Source organism: Poecilia formosa, unplaced genomic scaffold, assembly GCF_000485575.1.
Source record: "Poecilia formosa unplaced genomic scaffold, Poecilia_formosa-5.1.2 Scaffold107, whole genome shotgun sequence".
Lineage (NCBI taxonomy): Eukaryota > Metazoa > Chordata > Actinopteri > Cyprinodontiformes > Poeciliidae > Poecilia > Poecilia formosa.
Window position 1 is genome coordinate 906,210 of NW_006800046.1, and position 18,231 is coordinate 924,440.

An 18,231-nucleotide genomic window follows, 5' to 3' on the forward strand; every position below is an offset into this window, starting at 1 on the left:
GGCTCGTGTTTCGAATGTGTTTGCTGTCAGAGAACAAATGTGTGATCTGACAAAAAAAACTGAAGTTTTGGCTCGGATATTTTCCGTTTCCATTCCAGACTCAGCTGGAATTCCTTGGAGGTGTGTTTTAGAAAAGGTTCTGCAGCTTTGATTTTGACAATGCCGTAAATGTACAAAAAAATTACACCTACACTTTTTTCGGTCTACACTTTGTGTTCTTGCCATCGACAAGAATTTAAGTAATGTTTGTCTATTTCTGTAATAGTTTTGTCTTCTATTTTTCTTCCTTTGATTTTTTTCATTTCGTTTTGCTTTTTCAGCATTGTGGGGTTTTTTAAAATCGCGTAAGGAAAAGTTAAAAATGACTTAAATAAATAAAAAATAAGATACAATTTTTGGAAATCTGCCACACACACAAAGTCTATCAGATTATCCAAGCATTCAACTCCACAAACAGTAATTTATACATTTAGGTTCACTACTAGTGGCATAATAGATCAGATTTAATGTTGGGATATTAGCATAAAAGCTATATCATTAGAACATAGTAAAATAGACAATGTTGATCATGTGGAACTACAGTTTGCTTCTCTTTTTTTAACACATTTGCTAAAACTGTCATGTCCTGACAGTACAATATGGGAAAGATAATTTGTGAAAAAAATAAACAAGCTCCTCTGCCTTCTCGCTATGGATCAGCTGTTATTTACACAAACACACAGCTCTGTCAGAAACAGGAGGAGAAAGGAGGAGAAAGGAGGAGGGTCTTCCTCCGTCAATCAGCTCACATCCTTCTGCTATGCTAAAGCTGGTTCAACACAACTTAGCCTGCAACGAATGCTAAGGCTAGCAAGCATGGCCACTGATGACTGCGGATAAATGGTTTTTCTGAGATGGTAAGTTGTTTTCCCACCATTTGCACAGTGAGCAGCGTACATGAGCCCGATTGACAGCGCTAAGACCCTCCTCCTGGCTCTGATTGGTTGTTTTTGGTGGAGGAGGGAATTTCTTCAGCAGTTCATGGAGGAGGTGAAGATTGATATTTTCACATCACTCATATTGTCACGACATGCTGACAGTTTTAATACATTTTTAAAAAATAAGAGTGACATTCCCCTACTTTAAGGAATGAAAAAAAAAAAAACACAAATTGAGTCACCATTTGAAAATTGCATTTTTTTTTAAACTGATGTTTTCTTTGATAAGTTTTGTCAACTGTGACCAAAAACATAAAAACAAACAAAAAAAAAATCATTTAAAGATATTTTTCTATGTGTTTCACATTTCCTCGTCCCCACCTGCACGGCGATGGACGGCCTCCACTTCCTGGCCGCGCGCCCGTCGTCCTGCCCGCCCATCTTACTCACTATCATGTTGTTCTGAGGAAGTGAGGACGACTTCCCCAGGCTGCCGCCGCCGACCCGGCCGTCCCGGTCCCTCGCCGGCCGTGGCGGCCCCTCCAGCAGGCTGTCGGCTGAGCAGCTGTGCTTTGCCCTGACTCCCACACCGGGCCCCCCTCCGTAGGGCACGAGCTCCCTGGAACCCCTGACCCCGTCCAGGCTCTCCGCCGAGTTGCTGTGCTGACGGGAGCGCCCGGGCCCACCGGACGTGTAGTAGCCCCCCCTGGAGGCGCGACCCGACGGCCCCTCGGAGCCACCGAGGTCTATGGAGTTGCTGTGCTGCTTGGGGCGCCCGGTGCCCGGAGCCATTTGTCCGCCGCTCTGGAAGTAGGCGTCCTGGGTGGACTCAGTGCTGCTCTGGGCGCGCACCGAGAGAGAAGACTTGGACATGCGAGGTGGGAGCGGTGGGGGAGCACCTTTACGATAAGGAAAGACTGAAGTGTAAGAAGAGCGAGGGAGGAGAAGACAGAGGTGTTTGAGGTTAAAGTAAACGATGTGAAAAGGGAAAAGAGCGGGCGGATACTTACAGAAGGGACAGACTAGAGGGGAGAAGAGGAATGTTAAAGTGGGGAAAAAAAGGAGGAATTTTGACGTGAACCGACAAAAGAGAGAAGAGAGAACACGGAGAGCATTATAAAAGGGCAATGCTGGAGTCTATTTCTTCATTCAACAGCTTGGCTAGTATTCCTTTTCATGAAAAATACACTTTTTAGCAAAAGGCAGAGAGCAAAGCGGTGGATATGTCAGATATAGCAAAGGTGACAACAGAAAACCTCTTCCCCTGGGCAAATTTTTCTTCTAAAAGTTAAAGCAATTGCCTGACGGATACCAAAAGCAATCCATACCGCTTCCCTTTCTTCATCACCCTTCGCATCTGTGTGTGCAGCTTGTTTTTTTTCCACAGTGTAAAAGATACTAGCTGAAGCTCAGCCCTGCCCTGGGTGCGCGCGCGTGTCTGCGCTCTGGAGGTATACGTACAGCGCATGAGCGTTTCACACTCGATGCGGATGATGCTTCGCAGCGCTTTTAATAAATCTCGTGGGACTTGCTGGAAGCTGGGTAAATTTGAATCCTGCGAGGGTCTAAAACGTCTCCGATGAGCAAACAAACATTAGCGAACACACGCAGCTGACAAAAATCAGCAATTACCTGTGTGATGCATGCATAAACAGGGCCTTCAACTCCCCCTCTCCATTTTGTCACATCACAACCACGAACTTTAGGGTATTTCGTTGAGATTTTAAGGGACGAACACAATGCAGCGCCAAACTGAAGTGGAAGGGAAATAATAATAATTCAAAAGTGTTATGAATAAAGTCTAAAAAAAAGTGCGACAGGTACTTAGAGGTGCATGTCTTTGGGAAGGTACATTTAGAACTGAAACTCTTCTGCGCACATAGCTCCAGCTAAATGAGCTGTGAACACAAACCTTGGTACATAATTTTAACTTTATCGAGGTTTGAACTTTGTTTTTAAGCAAAAATATTCACTTGTACATAACTAGTAGTTTTCCTGTCAACAGGTTCACCTTAATTATGGATATCAGAAGTTCCTCCAGTTACCATGGAGCTCCTTGCCTTACTTCAGTAGAAAGACCACATCTTGGTAGGTTTGCTGTTGTAGCAATATTTTACTCTTTGCATTTTCAGATGACACACTGAATAGAACTTGGTGAGAAAATCAAGTCTTAAATGTAAACTTTAATTTGCTCTGTGAGTGCATAGGGGAAGCAAAGGGTCAGAACAATGATTCTATTGTGATTTAAAAGAAGGAAAGATGTATGTTATTTTTTTCTTCACCTTACAATTATGCACTACTTTTTATTGTCCCTATGACAGAGTAGTAACCTTGAAGTCGGTGGTGGTTATGTGGCAAAATGTAATAATTCAGTTTCTATGCGTCACAAATCACAAACTTCCAGAAAACCACAAAAAACAGCCGAAACTCCGTCTTCCTTGAAATCGAGGCTAAAAACCCAGCCGCTGTGTTTCGAGCTGCCTTTGATTAATAATAGCTTGAACACTGATTAACATATCTGATGTGTTTTCGCTTGATTTTGATGATGGCATTTGACAAAATGTAATGTTTATGACTTGTTTCATAATGGGTGACTTTTCATGATGCAAAAGCACTTCCAACTGCCTTGTTGCTGAAACGCTCTGCGCAAATAAACTTGACTAATGAAGTAACGGCTGCACAGGTGGACTTTTGTGTTGAGTGAAAGGATTGAAGATGATAAGATCTCGTCTTCTTGTCTTGTCGAAGGAAGACAAGAAAGAGATAGAGACTGAAGCAACAGCAACGGTAATAACCGCGAGAAACCTGCAGTCACACAAGGGAGCGCGATGGGTGAGACGGGAGCAGAGGGGTGTAGGAGAGAAGAAAGAGCATGAGCAATAAGGCACATGCAAGTCTGTGCCTATAGCTTGCAAACGTACACACAGACACACAGAGGGAGAGAGAAGGCTGAATTAGAGGCAGAGAGAACGGAGAAGTCAGGAGGCTGAAAATGAAAAAAATAAATAAATAAAATGGATGCACACGCCGCTAAGTCCACTCACCGGCCCCGCCCTTGATGCTCCCCTGGGGGCCAGACATGGAGAAGACGGAGAGGCAGTCGTCGTCCTGGGAGCAGCCCGCCTGGATGGCGCGCACGTAGCTGTGGCTGCGGGTCCGGAACACGCCGGGGAGATCCAGGGCCTCGACGGCCTGCGACTCCACCTCGCCGAACATGGTTTCGCACACCGTCTCGAACTGATGGTTCAACGTGTCTCCCAGCTTATGTAAGAAAATAAATAAATAATGATAACTGTGTGAGAAATGAACAAAAAAAGGGTTGGGTATTCTTGAAACTGACAAATTGAGTTCAATTGTTTTTTTTTTTTTGTTTGTTTTTTTAGAACAAAAACCTAAAATCTGCGGTTTGCATTTGCATCCTGCCCATTTATTCTCACACCATCCAATACGAACAACCTGCCTGCATTTCAGCGTAATTACAGTTGTTTGAGCCTCTTAAGGAACATTACTTAAAACCGCTAATAATTGAGTGGGATAATTATTAGTCAAGCGCTCAACAAGTCTTGAGAGTGGAAAAGAAAGGAAGGCCCGAGAAGTCCTGTCTGCAGTTTGAAACAAGCCGTGGAGGGGACACAGGAAACGTAGTAGAACCGGTGAGACGAGACCAAAACTGAGCATTTTAGCCTTCAAGCAAAACATTGTGTCAGGAGGAAAAGTAATGATGCTTCTCTTCAGCAAGGACAGGAAAGCTGCTCATAGCAGATGGAGCCAAATACAGGGCAATTCAGAAAAAAAAAAACCCTGAAAGATATTTAAGTTTGATGCTGCAACCTAAACAAATGTGGAAAAAGTTCAAAGGTATTCCGTATACATTGGAATATTCCAGAATAAATGAAACGCCAGGATGATGGAGTTAGTCACCTGTGAGCTGGTCAGAGAGCGAGTGTAGCTGCGAGAGCGAGTGTGGGCTTTAGGCGCCGTTCTGCTGTTTGGGTAGGAATCTGTGCACTGCTTACAGGAGTACCTAAAACGTAACAGAAAAAAAAAGAAGCAGCATTATAGTGACCTCAATAGCACAAATCTCAGACTAATGCAAGTTTTATTTTCTCCTAAGCCAACACGGCGCTGATGAGCACCGGCCACGTTTATTGCAAACGTGAATGGTCTGGCTGCAGCCATCATAAATATTATGAGTCATGTTTTATGAGTGCTGAAGCGTCAGTCATTCAGAGCGTTATGAAAATGCACCAGTTTGTCAAAGCGGGGCGCAAAATGCTAAACATCAAGTAATTGGTGTAAATTCTACTAAAACTGTGAATTGTTTATCACATTCTGTTGCTAAAACGGGAGAGGTTGAATGGTAAAATGTGGTTTCACCCGTATACACACTCACCTTCAAATATCAGGCACAAAAAAAGAGAGCAAGCATTCAGTGAGTGGCAGCTGTATGGATGGAAATGTTTTGATATCGGAGGCAGAACGGGCAGATTGGTTTGAGATGACAGGCTGCAGTATCTTAAAGGTGACCTATTATGCAGGTAAGGATAGGTCTGTGGGTCATACAAAAATTCATAACATATTCTTTTTGCACAAAATCAATGTCACATAATAAGATTTTAGTCTGCTTAGTTCTGCCTACTTCGAGCTTCTTTCAGAATGAGCTCTTTTGGGGTGTCCTGTCGCTTTAAATCTGAATAAGCTGCTGCTGGCCACGCCCCACAGGCCAAAGTCAACGTTTACACTCGCATATGAAAATAGCTGCAATAGATGCGCAATTATACAACCGTACATCTTTGAAAAGCAGAAGTGGTGCCTCCTGCACAACAAAAAAGAATGCAGCAAGTGTTTTCTTGTATAAGCCAACGGCAAAACACCCAGCAGCCATTAAACAGCTCATACAGCAGTACAACCTGTATGAGCTGGTTTTACTGCTGTAAAACCAGCAGTAAAACCTGGTTTTACTGCTGGTAAAACCAGGTTTTACCTGGTTTTACCAGGTAAAACCTTTGTAGTTGATGGAAGATTGAACCAGCTATTTGATGGAAGTTTATTCTGTATAAATTATAATTTTTCCAACTACACTATAAATCACCTTTTGTTCGATTTATTTGTCTCTGGTGTGTTAAATAAACCAGAGCTTGGATCCTGCTGGTCAGCCAGTAGAACCCATTACATGAAGTTCTCTAAGCTAAAAGAGTTGCTATGGTATCATTATTTTAATCAGCGTAAAATTTAAAACAATTATTTTTTTCATGTCCTGTTTTTTTTTGTTTTTACACACAATTATCCACCACTAGCTTTAAGCCAATCGAAATCCTGGATGTGTCTGGCACAATCAAGGACATAAGTATGAGGCTGCTTGAGCTGAGGATTTAATTATGCCAATTAAAGTGTTTTAAGGTTTGCTAAAACATGGAAAATGCCAGCTTACTGAGGAAGAACTAACATTTTCATTTCCCCCAGGCTCGTCTCCTCCCTTCCATAGTCACATTCTATATTTTTGTAAATGCTCACATCAGGGTATCTTTCTGTCTTCCAGGTTTTTTTTTTTTTTGCAGGAAATGCAGCTTGTGCCGTCTCGCCTTTAAACCCAGAAAGGGGGGGAAGCCGTGGGCTCTCTATCAGTGGTGACATATATGCGGTTCTTGTGGCATTTAACCTTTGATCCATGCTTATGGAGCGTCTGAAGGCGTCCCTCTGGGCGATCAAGGTGGATTTGGGCGAGGCTTTAGGGCTCGTCTCCGAGTCTGCACTGTCGTCGTCGCCCATGGCCTTGATGTAGCTGCCGCTGCGCATCCGACGGCACGGGATCTCACCGCCGCTGTCGGCCGAGCCACCGTAGCCGCCGCCCCCCCAGTCCTCTGAGGGGACCTGAAGCACATCTAGTGTTAGTCACACTCTGGCTACCGACATAACCAGATAGACGCACAACTTGGATTATAGAGCAAAACCAAAAAGGTGTGATGAGTGTTAAAAAATAAAAAGAAGAGAAAAAGAAGAGGTTTTATGGTATTTTTATTATTGTAGTAAACAGACTAAATATGTTAACAGTAAGAGCAGCTCTGCAAAATGAGATGTTAGGAGGGGAAAAAAACAAACATCATTCATAAAATGAATTCATTAGTTGTGAGATATTGAACGTGTTGTCACAATATCTGTTAATACAGTCCAAAAGACAGAATTATATTTCTCTCACGGGAAAATATTTTTTGCACTGCGACCAGAAGGACAGCAATGACTCAGACACACAGTCCTTAAAACACGAGCACGCCATCGGGGTGTAAAGGAAACAAACCGGCTGAGCTCCATCATGCTCGTGCACGCGATGAGAGCAAAAAAAAAGAAAAGAAAAAGACATGCACGTGCACGCAACGCAAACACGTACGTTCCAAACGCTCACTGTAGATGACGCGAGAAGAAAGAAAGAAACACACAAAGAAACTTACAGAGAAAGAGAAACTCTGACAGCTGGAGAAACACTGACACAAAGAAACAGGAAAAAAAAAGCGTGAGCAAGAAGCCGACAGATGGAGAGCAAATAAACAAATACGCAGAAAGGCAGAGGGAGGAAAAAAAATGCACAAAGGACAAGAAAATAGTGTGTGGAGGAGATGGCAAACAGAGTGAGCAGATAGCAAAACATAAAACAGGAGAGCGAAGTATCAATGGAGTGACAAAAGGAAGTCAGGTGGGAAAACAAAAAAATAAAATAAAAAAACAGACAGGTAGACAGTTGAACTGATATGCAGAAAAAAACAGCATGTTCTCAGTGAAGCCTCGTTAAGCTGTATGAATTTTATCAGCTACAAATATGTTTCATTTACATTATGAACGGCAATGTTAAAACTGTAGTTTGCTTTAAAAAAAATAGAAAAGTGTTATATCAGGTTTGGTTGTGTTGGTTTCATAACAGTTGCATTAATTGTTATGTAAAAAAAACAACAAACAAACAAAAAAAGCAAAAATATCCAAGAACATACCTCAACTACCTGAGTAATAGACCTTAATGCATAACACACTGGCCTCCCAGGAAGAAAGTAGTGATACATAGAGGTACAATAATCTTTGGTTCAAATTTAGGTATACAAAATTATGTTTTATATTGCATAATTCTACCTGAGAGCTGTAGCTTTGAGACCTACCAAACCGGCAACCCAGACAAGAATTTAAAAGTGTCCCTTTTCTGACACCAGTCTACCTCTATTTCTGTGTGCTGATGAAGGACTATTTGTGATAAAATCTAAAATTCTGGCAAGACAAAAATCATTTAAGCACTTACCAAAAGAAAAACAACAAAAAAAACAAAAGTGAAAGTGTGATTGCAATTTATTAATTTCCCATACTTTTAAGTCTTGGGTGGCACTTTGGCTTTGACATATGTGCTCTCAAACAAACAAATCCTCTTCTACAACTTATGATTTTGAGAGTAAAGCTCAAAACATCCTGTTTTGATTGTAAAATATAAGAATTTTCCCTTTACGTCAAAATAAACTAATGGTTGCTTACCAAATTACATTGCACACTTGCTGTCGTACATCTAAAACCATTAAGAACAAGAGGGTAAAAATACAAATAGTAAGTTCATGACCTTTTTTAATCTATTATTTACATTTTTATGTAAGCACCAAGCATCACCCGAGTTCCCCTTTTTGTAAAAGGGGAACTCGTTCCGTTTGGCATTCGTCTGTGTGAGTCCGTCTCTTACACCTGATCCCGTCTTTTTCGAGGAAGATGAAAGCCTGCTGCAGCCCCCTTACACAGAAGGGGCCTCTCAAACCTCCAGTTTTTGCAAATGCTGTCAGGTTTGCAGTCCCCCACAAGTGTGGGGCCAAATGAAAAACACCTACACGCGCTGAGACACTCATCGTCAGGGCCCCAGGGTTTGGCAACCAGCTGAGTGTGTGTTTTTAAGGTCATCACTTAAAAGATGATTCAGCCTAATCTCCTGATCCCTGTGGCCACCCTCCTCTACTATCTCTCTTATTTCCACAACCTCCTTTCCTTCCTTTATCTTAGCCCCTTGGCTACCATAACCTCCTTTATCTATTTCCTATCCCTGAGCTTTGCTATCTCTGCGTCCCTCTTGCTCTCTCCAAGTCTGTCTTTTCCACTCCCCTCTCTCTCTCTCACCTCGTCCGGCTTCCCTTCATTCTCACTCCATATTCTCATTTTTTAATCATTTCTTATCTATCGCTCGCAGGCGGATGATGGGGGGAAAAGGGACAGGGAACGAAGAGTGTCGGGCTCGCGTGCCACACATTTTGATTGGCATTTGAGCTGTGGGTGAGAAACCTTACACACGACTATCTATCTTGGACGGCTGTAATGTAAAACTTGCCAAGATTCTCTTTGTCCTGTTCACTCGACCCATGATCCAATGTAGTAAAGCACCGATACAATATTAATATTGGTATCGGTCCCGATACTGGAATAAATTCTAGATTGGTGACAATGTGCCTCAACCATAGGGGCAGATCTATTCAGACTAATTTTATTCTTTGTAGTCTGTCCAGATGTGGGTAAAGTACCCCAGAATTGTACTCAAGTAAAAATAGCACTACTTCAATATATTTTTACTCAAGTAAAAGTAAAAAGTAGCCATCCAAGAAATTACTCAAGAGTAAAAAGGCGTTTGGTTTAAAGACAACTCATGCAATGAGTAACTGATCAAATTATAAAACATTTCAGATTAAAAAATTACACAATCAGATGGACCAAATATAAAGTGGAGATTTTGGCATTTTCAGGACCAAAATGACAGTAATTCATCTTGGCAACAAAAAAATAACAAAATCAGACAGAGAAAACTTTTCAAAATCAGTTTCTTCCAATATAAAACTCATGAAACTTGAACAAAACTGCAGGTGTGTGTGTGTCTGGTGAATTTTTGGGTAAAACATGTTTGTTGTTTATTCAATGGGTTGAGAATCTAGAAATTTTACTCAAGTAAGATTAGTGATACTTCAAAATAAAAAGACTAAAGTAAAAGTAAAAAGTGCAGCATGTCAAAAAATTGACATAAAAGTAAAATTTTTCAATAGACTTACTCAAGTAAATGCAATTAAGTAACTGTAATTATTTACTACCCGACTCTGGCTCTGAGAAACCTCATTATTATTTATATTATATTGTATTTATAATTCCTAATTGTACTTTATAAACCATTTGAAGGACGTTTTGTTGCAGTTTATTTTTTACATCAATCTATTGTTTCCGTCAGTTTTTTTATTATTATTTTACATTAATTGCTATACTTCTAATTGCACCGACTGAACAAATTAAAGTTGTGTTGTGTTTTTTAGCAAAGCATGTGAAGCTGTTGGTGCATCTAAGTGTGCTGTACTGGTGCAGTTATCAAATAAATTTGCAATTCAGTACATTTATGTCTTTTTTTTTTTTTTTTTTAAGAATTTAGCATTATTTTCTGCCCACTTACACCAGCCACAAATGGTTTTCAGGAACATGTGGGATCCTTTTTTTTTTTTTTTTTTTTTTTTTTAAGAAACACTTTCAGTGAATTCAGCTCTAGTTCTCCGTATCGGATCGGTATCGGCCCATACTGTACTCCAGATATCTGTATCGGTATTGGAAGTGAAAAAAGTGGATTGATGAATCCCTAATCCAAGTTGGAACCTGGTATTTGTGTGGACTGACATAACACGCAACAACCTGACTGAGAAGAAAATGCATTCACAGATTAAGACTGGCAAACTACTACAGCAACATAAACTCTTGTTCACATCTAAGAAATCAAAATGTACATCCACAGAAACAGAAGATTGCTTTCATAAATCACAAACATGTGGCGTTCCTTCTCAGTTATCTATACCTCGACGCGAGCCCAGAGGTAACTACTCTTTTGCTTCTGTGAATATGTAATCAGTTTTTGCTGGGATCTACACAACAAAAGCACATACAGCATAAAGCCTGGAAAACACGCACAGGCACACATGTCTACGGTGCAGCAGAGGAGACAAAATTAAGAGCAATGACGAGCTGGCACGAAGCTGGCAGGTAGCTAATAGTCTGCTGACAGGAAATGAGAAGGTGTGTACTAATTCATCTACTGCATCAGTTCCTGCTTTGAATGCAAATTAAGCAACATTAGAGGCACATTAGTGAGAGTATACAGTAGGTGTCTGATGACTTGATGATTGTCATTATCTATATCTGTGCCTTTGAAAGATGCCTTATGTTGGATGGGAGTTATCCTCATTTGTTGCCCTCCTGGTAAATATGGGCCGAGTCTTAAAGTAGTTTAATCTTTTATTGCAGTCATATAATCTTAAAAGAAAAAACAATTTTGAAAAATCCAATTTGAGCGCATTTATTCAGTGTAGGACAAATTTCCATGATAAGAAATAATTGGTTGTTTATAAAATCTCTAATAATCCTTATGAAACAAAATAGACAAGTTTACTTAGTAATCCATGTCTTCTTGCTTCAATGGAGTATAAATAGAAAGTGAGACAGGTCAGTTTTACTTGGCAACTCCTTCAAAATGGGAAAAACGAGTGAACATGCAACTCAAGCAAGTCTCACGTCTTATGTGTTCTTCACAAGTCACAAAGCGACTAACAATGTTCAGACTAATAATTAAAAAGTTTTTAAAGCTGTATCTGGATCAAACGAGTAAGACAAGGCTCCGACTCGTTCTTGTGACAATGAAACAGAAGAATAATTCTCCAAAGTTGTAAGAAACTATTCGAAAACTGCAGCTGTGTTTTCAGTTTGAGATGCAGTTGAAGCATAGGTTAAATTTAGCAGACTTTTATGCACTTAAGGATTTGCAATAAATGTGCAGTGTGTTGTACTTAGGATATTTGGTTGGTGTCTCAAAAACTAAGCGTTTGAGGGGGAAAAATGACATTATAATTGGATCTGAAATATATTTTTATGCAGGTCTGAATTACCATGTCAAATTTTTTTTGGGGGGGGAATGGTGCCATCGTTCACACAGACGTGCCCTGGGGCAAAGAGCCATATTTCCCATTTTTAAAGCCACTTGTGCTGCTTTCACATGCAAAGTATGCTTGTTGCTAAGTAGCCTTGAATGCACATCATCTTGTATATCAGATCACAGATAACTGGTTGATTTTTATCTGCAGGAAACAAGAAACCAACTACATCTTTATACTTCAAATAATACAGGAGTTACACCTTATACAAAATGAAAAGAACAGTCCTGTCCAAAACCAGATCTTTGCAGTTCTAGGCGTTACCGGTTCCATAAATGTGTGGAGTTCAACATCTGAACACAACACAGAATTCAGCCAATGCACTGCCTCCTCATTTTTTTCTCCCTCCTAACACTGCCAAGACAGTGACACCCGGAGATGAGAAAACCTGCAGCAAGGGAAGTTCTCTCTGTGACCTGAGGTGCGAAGGCGACGGCAGCCTCAAGAACGGAGGCAAATTGTGTGAGGTTTATCCTTTCAGAACGGCAACTCGCATGACCTCGCTCTCCCTTCTATCGGCAAACCTCAGCTGTCTGTAAAGGATGAGAGTTGGAAAAACACCAGGGACTCCTGTGACTACCTGCTGTTTCCGTAGAAACACAGCCCTGCATGGCAGCTCCAGCTCAGCGCAGCTGGAGGTTGATGTGTGCGCGTGTGCGTGCGTTTGCAATTCTTCCTCTTTCTGTGCTCACTCGGTTGCCTTTTCAGCTACGCTGCAGCAATTACACATAATATTTTAGGAGGCCTGCGTCCGCCAGAGAAGCGGAAGGGCACCCGTCTGTTTCTGTTCCGTTTGGGATTAACAAGAGTGGCGAGAAGTAGGAGACACGATTGTTTCGAGAGAAAGGTAGATAACGTGTGGGCGTGGATCAATAATTTGTAGCAGTGAAATACCAAGAAAGTCATTTGGGGGTTGGTACTTTTAAGCACTCTTTCGACAGTCGATACTTCAAAGTTGATGTTTTTCTACTTAAAAAAATAAAAAATCCTTGAGGAATTCAAATGCATCTGAATTTTTAAATGTTTGAACATACATCAGGAATGTGGATTGTGAGTGTAGGAGCTGCAGGGAGAAGCCACTCTGATGGAATACCAACAGAGTTCAGCACCGTTACCGACAGGCCACGGTTGCTCCTTATATGAAAGTGTACGGTTGCTATGAAACCACTCGTCATTACATACGACTGTGTAGATGTTGGCCGTGTTGAAGAAGAGCATTTAGCAGAAGTAAGTCACCCCACCTTGCATCTGCTCATTTTACTTGACTGCAAAAGCACTCATCTGTTACCACGAGATGAAAACATCTATCGACACCAAACAACATTAAACAATATTAGTCTGAATAGTCAGAAGTACTTTCAAAAAATAGTCTTCCAAACACATTTTCTCTTCCTGCCACAAATTTTAATGTACTTTATTGACCGTTTGTGCGAAGTGCCAGTAGAAAATGAAGGGTTTTCAAATCTTTATACTAATAAAACTCTGAATGCATTTGTATTGAGCTCTTCACTTTCATTGTAGTTTTTGGGGAAGTCATAAAAACCATGCATGAATTTTCCTCCAAATTACAATCATGCACAACTTTGCGTTTGTCCATCGCCTAGAATCCAAATAAAAAACACACCAAAGGAAAATACTGCTGCCTCCTGAGATACACTACATGAAGTAATTGAATGAGTGACAAAGGAATATTGAAAAACAGGTTTAAAGCAGTGAAGAGTTATTGCTTTGGAGGTGAAACTAAATAAGTTTGTTTGTTGGTCATTGTTCTAATTTAACAGCAAAGGGCTTGGGGAGAATAGCTGATATCCATCTTGCATTTAGAAGGTTGTAGGTTGGACTCCAGGTTTCTCCTGACACACGTCAATGTGCCTTTGGGCATTTAAGCCCCAGGAGAATGTGTGGATGTTTGTGAACGTGGTGTAAAGTTCGGTCAAACAAGACTAGAAAAGCGCTACATAAACTTAGTCCATTGACCATTTACAACATGACTGAGCATGAGTCATGACTGAAATTAAGTTCACTTTGAAACTTGCTTTTATGTCGTTTACTGCTGCTTCAGCGCTTCAGGCATTCAGACGTTTGATAGCTTCAATCAGTGTCTTAGGAACACCTGCTCCAAAACAACCGAAAGCAGGCGAACCTTGGTTTCAACTGCTTCAATTTGCTTACTGATCTCATGATCAGGCCAGACATTTGGCATATATTTACAATTTAAATAATCCTGAAATGTGTTTGTATTTCTGTATAGCAAGGAAATCTAACAATTGGTACTTATTCTATACAGTAAAGAGACTTTGTGTCTGCATGCGAGTATTAGAAGCAATGAGTGACAAAGAAACAAAAAAAGAAGGTGGGGGTGGACTACTTATCTCTCCCTATGGCATATAGCTTTTTTAGGAGTTATTTATAACTGTGTTGGAAAACTGCTTCACTTTCTGACATGAACTACTCAAACTCACAGTACTTTTAACTCGAGCTGCATCGGATGCTTCAGAAGGGTTGCCTATGAAAACTTTAAGCCCGTTTCCATGTGTGGCAGCTTGGCATGAAAAGCGTCACATATTTAAAGAAACAATGCGTTTCTTTTGCTGTTGTATTGTATGAATCTGTTGAAAATATTGGTACACACAAACCTGCAGGTAGTGGAATGATCTCTCCTTCAGCTTGTTCTCCAAGGGCACCAGTGCTTTATCGTAACCTCCTCCCCTGGTGGAAGGATAAACCTCCCTGGCCTGACTCACTGTCATGGCCGACCAGGTGCTCCGCTTCAGGGAGTGACCGTGGTGGCCATGGTGCCCGCCGCCCTCGCCGCCGGTCAGAGCCATGGTGGTGCAGGCCATGCACTCGGCGGATCCGGGTCCTCCGCTGCGCTCCTTTGGCTTCTTCATGGTGAGCTCTTGAATGGCGGCATCCAGACTCTCGTGTCCAGTGGGATAACCCCGTCTGCCCCCGCTGACCAAGAAACTGCTGTCGCTGTCCAGGTTGTCATCGGAGCTCCACCAGCCGGCCGTCCGGCTGCGGTGACGTCGCCCCGACTCGTGCCGAGAGTCACCGCTTTTGCTGCGCTCTCGCGACTTGCTCCTCCTGGTCGAGCGAGACTGGTGGCCTGAGTAGTGAACCTCCTCCCCGCCGCTTCTGTGGCCCCCTCCTCTGTCACCCCGGTACTCCCCGCCACCCCTCATGCCATTGTACTCCCTTTTGGTGGGTGCTTCAAGGGAATGAGACTTGGCGAAGAGCCGCTGGACAGAGTTGACCAAGTGGCGAATACGAGAGGGGCTCTCGCTGCGGTGCTCGGCCCCGCCACTCGCCGTGCGTTGGTACTGTAGGGTGTGGAAGCCGTCTGGGTGGAAGGGAACCTGCTTCTCAAACTGGTCCATTAGGTTTGGAGGAATCCGATGCATCTTTCCCCCATGGCCCGAAGACAGGCACTCCTCGCAGGAGTCGAACGACTGGAGAGCCGGGTGCTGGCTGGGGTGGGAGCGGGGAAAGGTGCCAGAGTGGCTATGGGAGTGCGAGTGTGCGTGTGAATGAGAGTGGGAGTGATGCCTCTCCAGTGCCAGAGCCTCGGTTGGACCACCCGAGTAGTAGTGCCCGTCGCTACGGCCATGGTAGTAGTCTCTGCCTGGGCCGTCACAGTCGTCTGGCGTACAGTGGCAGGGCCCTCCTCCGCCACCACCAGAGGAATGCTGAGACATGCTACGGCTGACATGGTACCCTTTCATAGGCGCCGGGGCGTGGTGGGCCGTCCGGGCCGAAAGGGGTCGCTGTGGGCGTGACAGGGCTGCACCGGTCTCACCTGAAAGCAGAAGGAAAAACACTAATAAGGCCTTGAAATTGCATTGGGTTTGTGGCTGTGCTAGCAAGTAGACAATCCCAAGGCCAAAAAGCTGATACATCCTTGTTCAGTCTGGTTCTTGAAGCCAGATCCTAACACAGAATCCTAGCAGAACCTTTTCTTGAGTGGATTCTGAGAGCTAATCTGTGATTGGTCCAAAATGTGAAGCGGGAGTAGTAACTACACTGCAAAAACACAAACCTATTTTCCGCTACGCGTCAATGATATTATAATCAGACGCCTAATAGATCATTGGTCCCAGTTTGCTTCTAGAAATGCCCTGAACCATTGAGGCATGGATTCCATTTGAACCCTGAAGGTCTGCTCTACTATCTAACTTAGTAGGACTCCTTTCAGTATGTTGATATTAGTAATAATTACAGGAAAAAGAAAAAAAATAATCAAAGAGCTGATCGGCCTTGCATAGAATCTACGTGCGTTCCTCTCTACTCCATGGTGCAACCTGCAGGTCATTGTCATATGAACAGCTTCTCTTTCAGTCTGGCTTCCTCATCAGTAACAGGTGATATTTTTAACCAGCAACATTAAGTGTCTGGCTTATTTACTCCCATTAATAGGTTTGTGTTTTGATCGTTTCTGCCTGAAACAGCCTTGGATTAGAAAGACGCGGAGGGAGCAGTTTTCTATTTTCCTGTCGTTTCCACGGTGACAAAACCTTTGATCTAAAAACAAATAGTTTTGTGCGGCATTCTTTTATTTTATTTTTTAATTTTGTTCAGACACAGGACAAAATCCCTGACAATCACAACACCTTACTAACTCTAATGAATCCTAAAAAGCAACTGATCTATGGAAGTATGTCACTGCAGAGATGGAATCCTTTCATTTTTAAAAAACATAATATCTTGCATGTATACGAATTACAATTGCATTTGTTACAGGAGAGTGCAGAGATAATGCTGTTTCATAGAGTCAGCACAACAGCCAAAGGTAGAAGAATAATGCTTTGTTTCAGATCAACATGTTTTGTCACATAAGCGGCACTTCATGTTTTATTCAACTCGGAACAGACAATGCTGGGGTAAACATTCATCCATCAGACAGTAATAGGTGATTACCAACAGCTTTATCCTTCACATTCATCTCAAAAACCACTGCGCTGAAAAATCAAGAAAATAACCTCTTTTAGACTCTCTTGGTGCCTCTCTTCTGTTGTGGCGTTACTTCCCTATTTAGCACCTATGCCCCCTTTCTGCTATTTCTCATTAGATTCGCATCGTGGCCGTCCTTGTTGCCTGTCTACTCCATCCTGCCCTTTAGGGAATTTCCAGGTGTTGTTGTGAGTTGCAGCAAAGATGTGTTTATTGATCAACTTGCATCCAAAATGCAGAGAAAAAGAAAGTCAGAAAGAAGAACCTCACTTTGCCCATTCTCAAATTACGATGTTTCCGAGAGGCAGCATACAGAACAGTGAACACAACGAGAGGGGAAAAAGTGATATTTCTCCAAAAACACCAAAGTTCATTTCCTCAACGGGTGTGTTGAGGAAATGAACGCATTTCCTCTCTGTATTATTTAACAGAGAAATCAATTCCTTTCTTAAAACAATTTGTTTTTGAAAATTATGTTTCTGTTTGTTGCTTTGGTGACATCGGAAATAGTGCCCGACAAAACACATCAGAAACGCATTTAACTAGATGATTTTGGGCCACACGACAAAAACTTTGATCATCGCCGTGTTAATACGACACGGCAACCACAAGGTGGCAGTAATGTACTAAGATGTTAGCTAGCAGTAAAGAAAACTGTGTCGATGGCACATGCACAGATGCAGACAGAACATTTTGTGGACAGTCACCTAAAATGCATCTTGGTTTGCAAAGGGGCGACTTGCAGTGTTGGTAATCGAAGGAAAGGATTTTTTTTTTAAGGAAGCAAAAAGAAGAGTACCAAACAATTGCTGAGGTTAGGCATCCTTAAGGTGAATCATCATGATAATTTGTGGTACTACTGTGACAACAACAAAAGTTACAACTATTTATTGCTACTTATAGATGCACCTTTATTGAACAAACAGTGGATATAAACTGTAAAAATAATGGCGACAACACAAACCATTTCAGGGGCTTTTAAACGCCATTAATTGGGATTTATTCTGAAAACGATGAATCAAACATTTATCGTGATAAGAAATGTATCACAATAAATGACAAACAATACGATAAATGCCCACCACTAAATCAGACCTCTTGATTCATTTGTCGACATATACGGCCGAGTTACAATTAACACCTTATGAGAAAGAAAAACAGAGGCGTATTGTGTAAAGTGTGACTGGATTTTTCACTCTGTTGCGTGGTGGAGGGGCTGAAATATCTGAAAGGGAATTTGAATAATTAACAATAAATTTGAAAAGTTTTTTTTTGTTTCAGTAATATGAGTCACATTTTTCAGGTGACCAAAGGAAAAAAAAAAAGCAGCCAGTTGATGTGTCATTCTCCACAGAGAAGGCAATCTTCTCCACAAAGCATATGCAGTAAATGGGATGAACACACCC

The 18,231-nt window shown here is 41.9% G+C and overlaps 1 protein-coding gene across 3 annotated transcripts in view; it reads right to left on the bottom strand.

Annotated features, from left to right (window-relative positions):
• The window catches only part of dlgap3 (discs, large (Drosophila) homolog-associated protein 3), a 71,593-nt gene that overhangs the window by 11,789 nt on the left and 41,573 nt on the right, over positions 1-18,231 (bottom strand). Inside the window, exons 2-7 of one of the 3 annotated variants that reach the window (XM_016675149.1) lie at positions 14,512-15,674; positions 6,577-6,788; positions 4,839-4,941; positions 3,962-4,178; positions 1,928-1,939; positions 1,299-1,834 (exon numbers count right to left, since the gene is read on the bottom strand). In XM_016675149.1, coding sequence (XP_016530635.1) covers positions 1,299-1,834; positions 1,928-1,939; positions 3,962-4,178; positions 4,839-4,941; positions 6,577-6,788; positions 14,512-15,600 — 2,169 coding nt within the window. In that variant the 5' untranslated portion in view covers positions 15,601-15,674. Of the gene's footprint in view, positions 1-1,298; positions 1,940-3,961; positions 4,179-4,838; positions 4,942-6,576; positions 6,789-14,511; positions 15,675-18,231 lie in introns of all 3 variants that reach the window. The other 2 variants (XM_016675148.1, XM_016675150.1) reach the window with 2 other exon arrangements.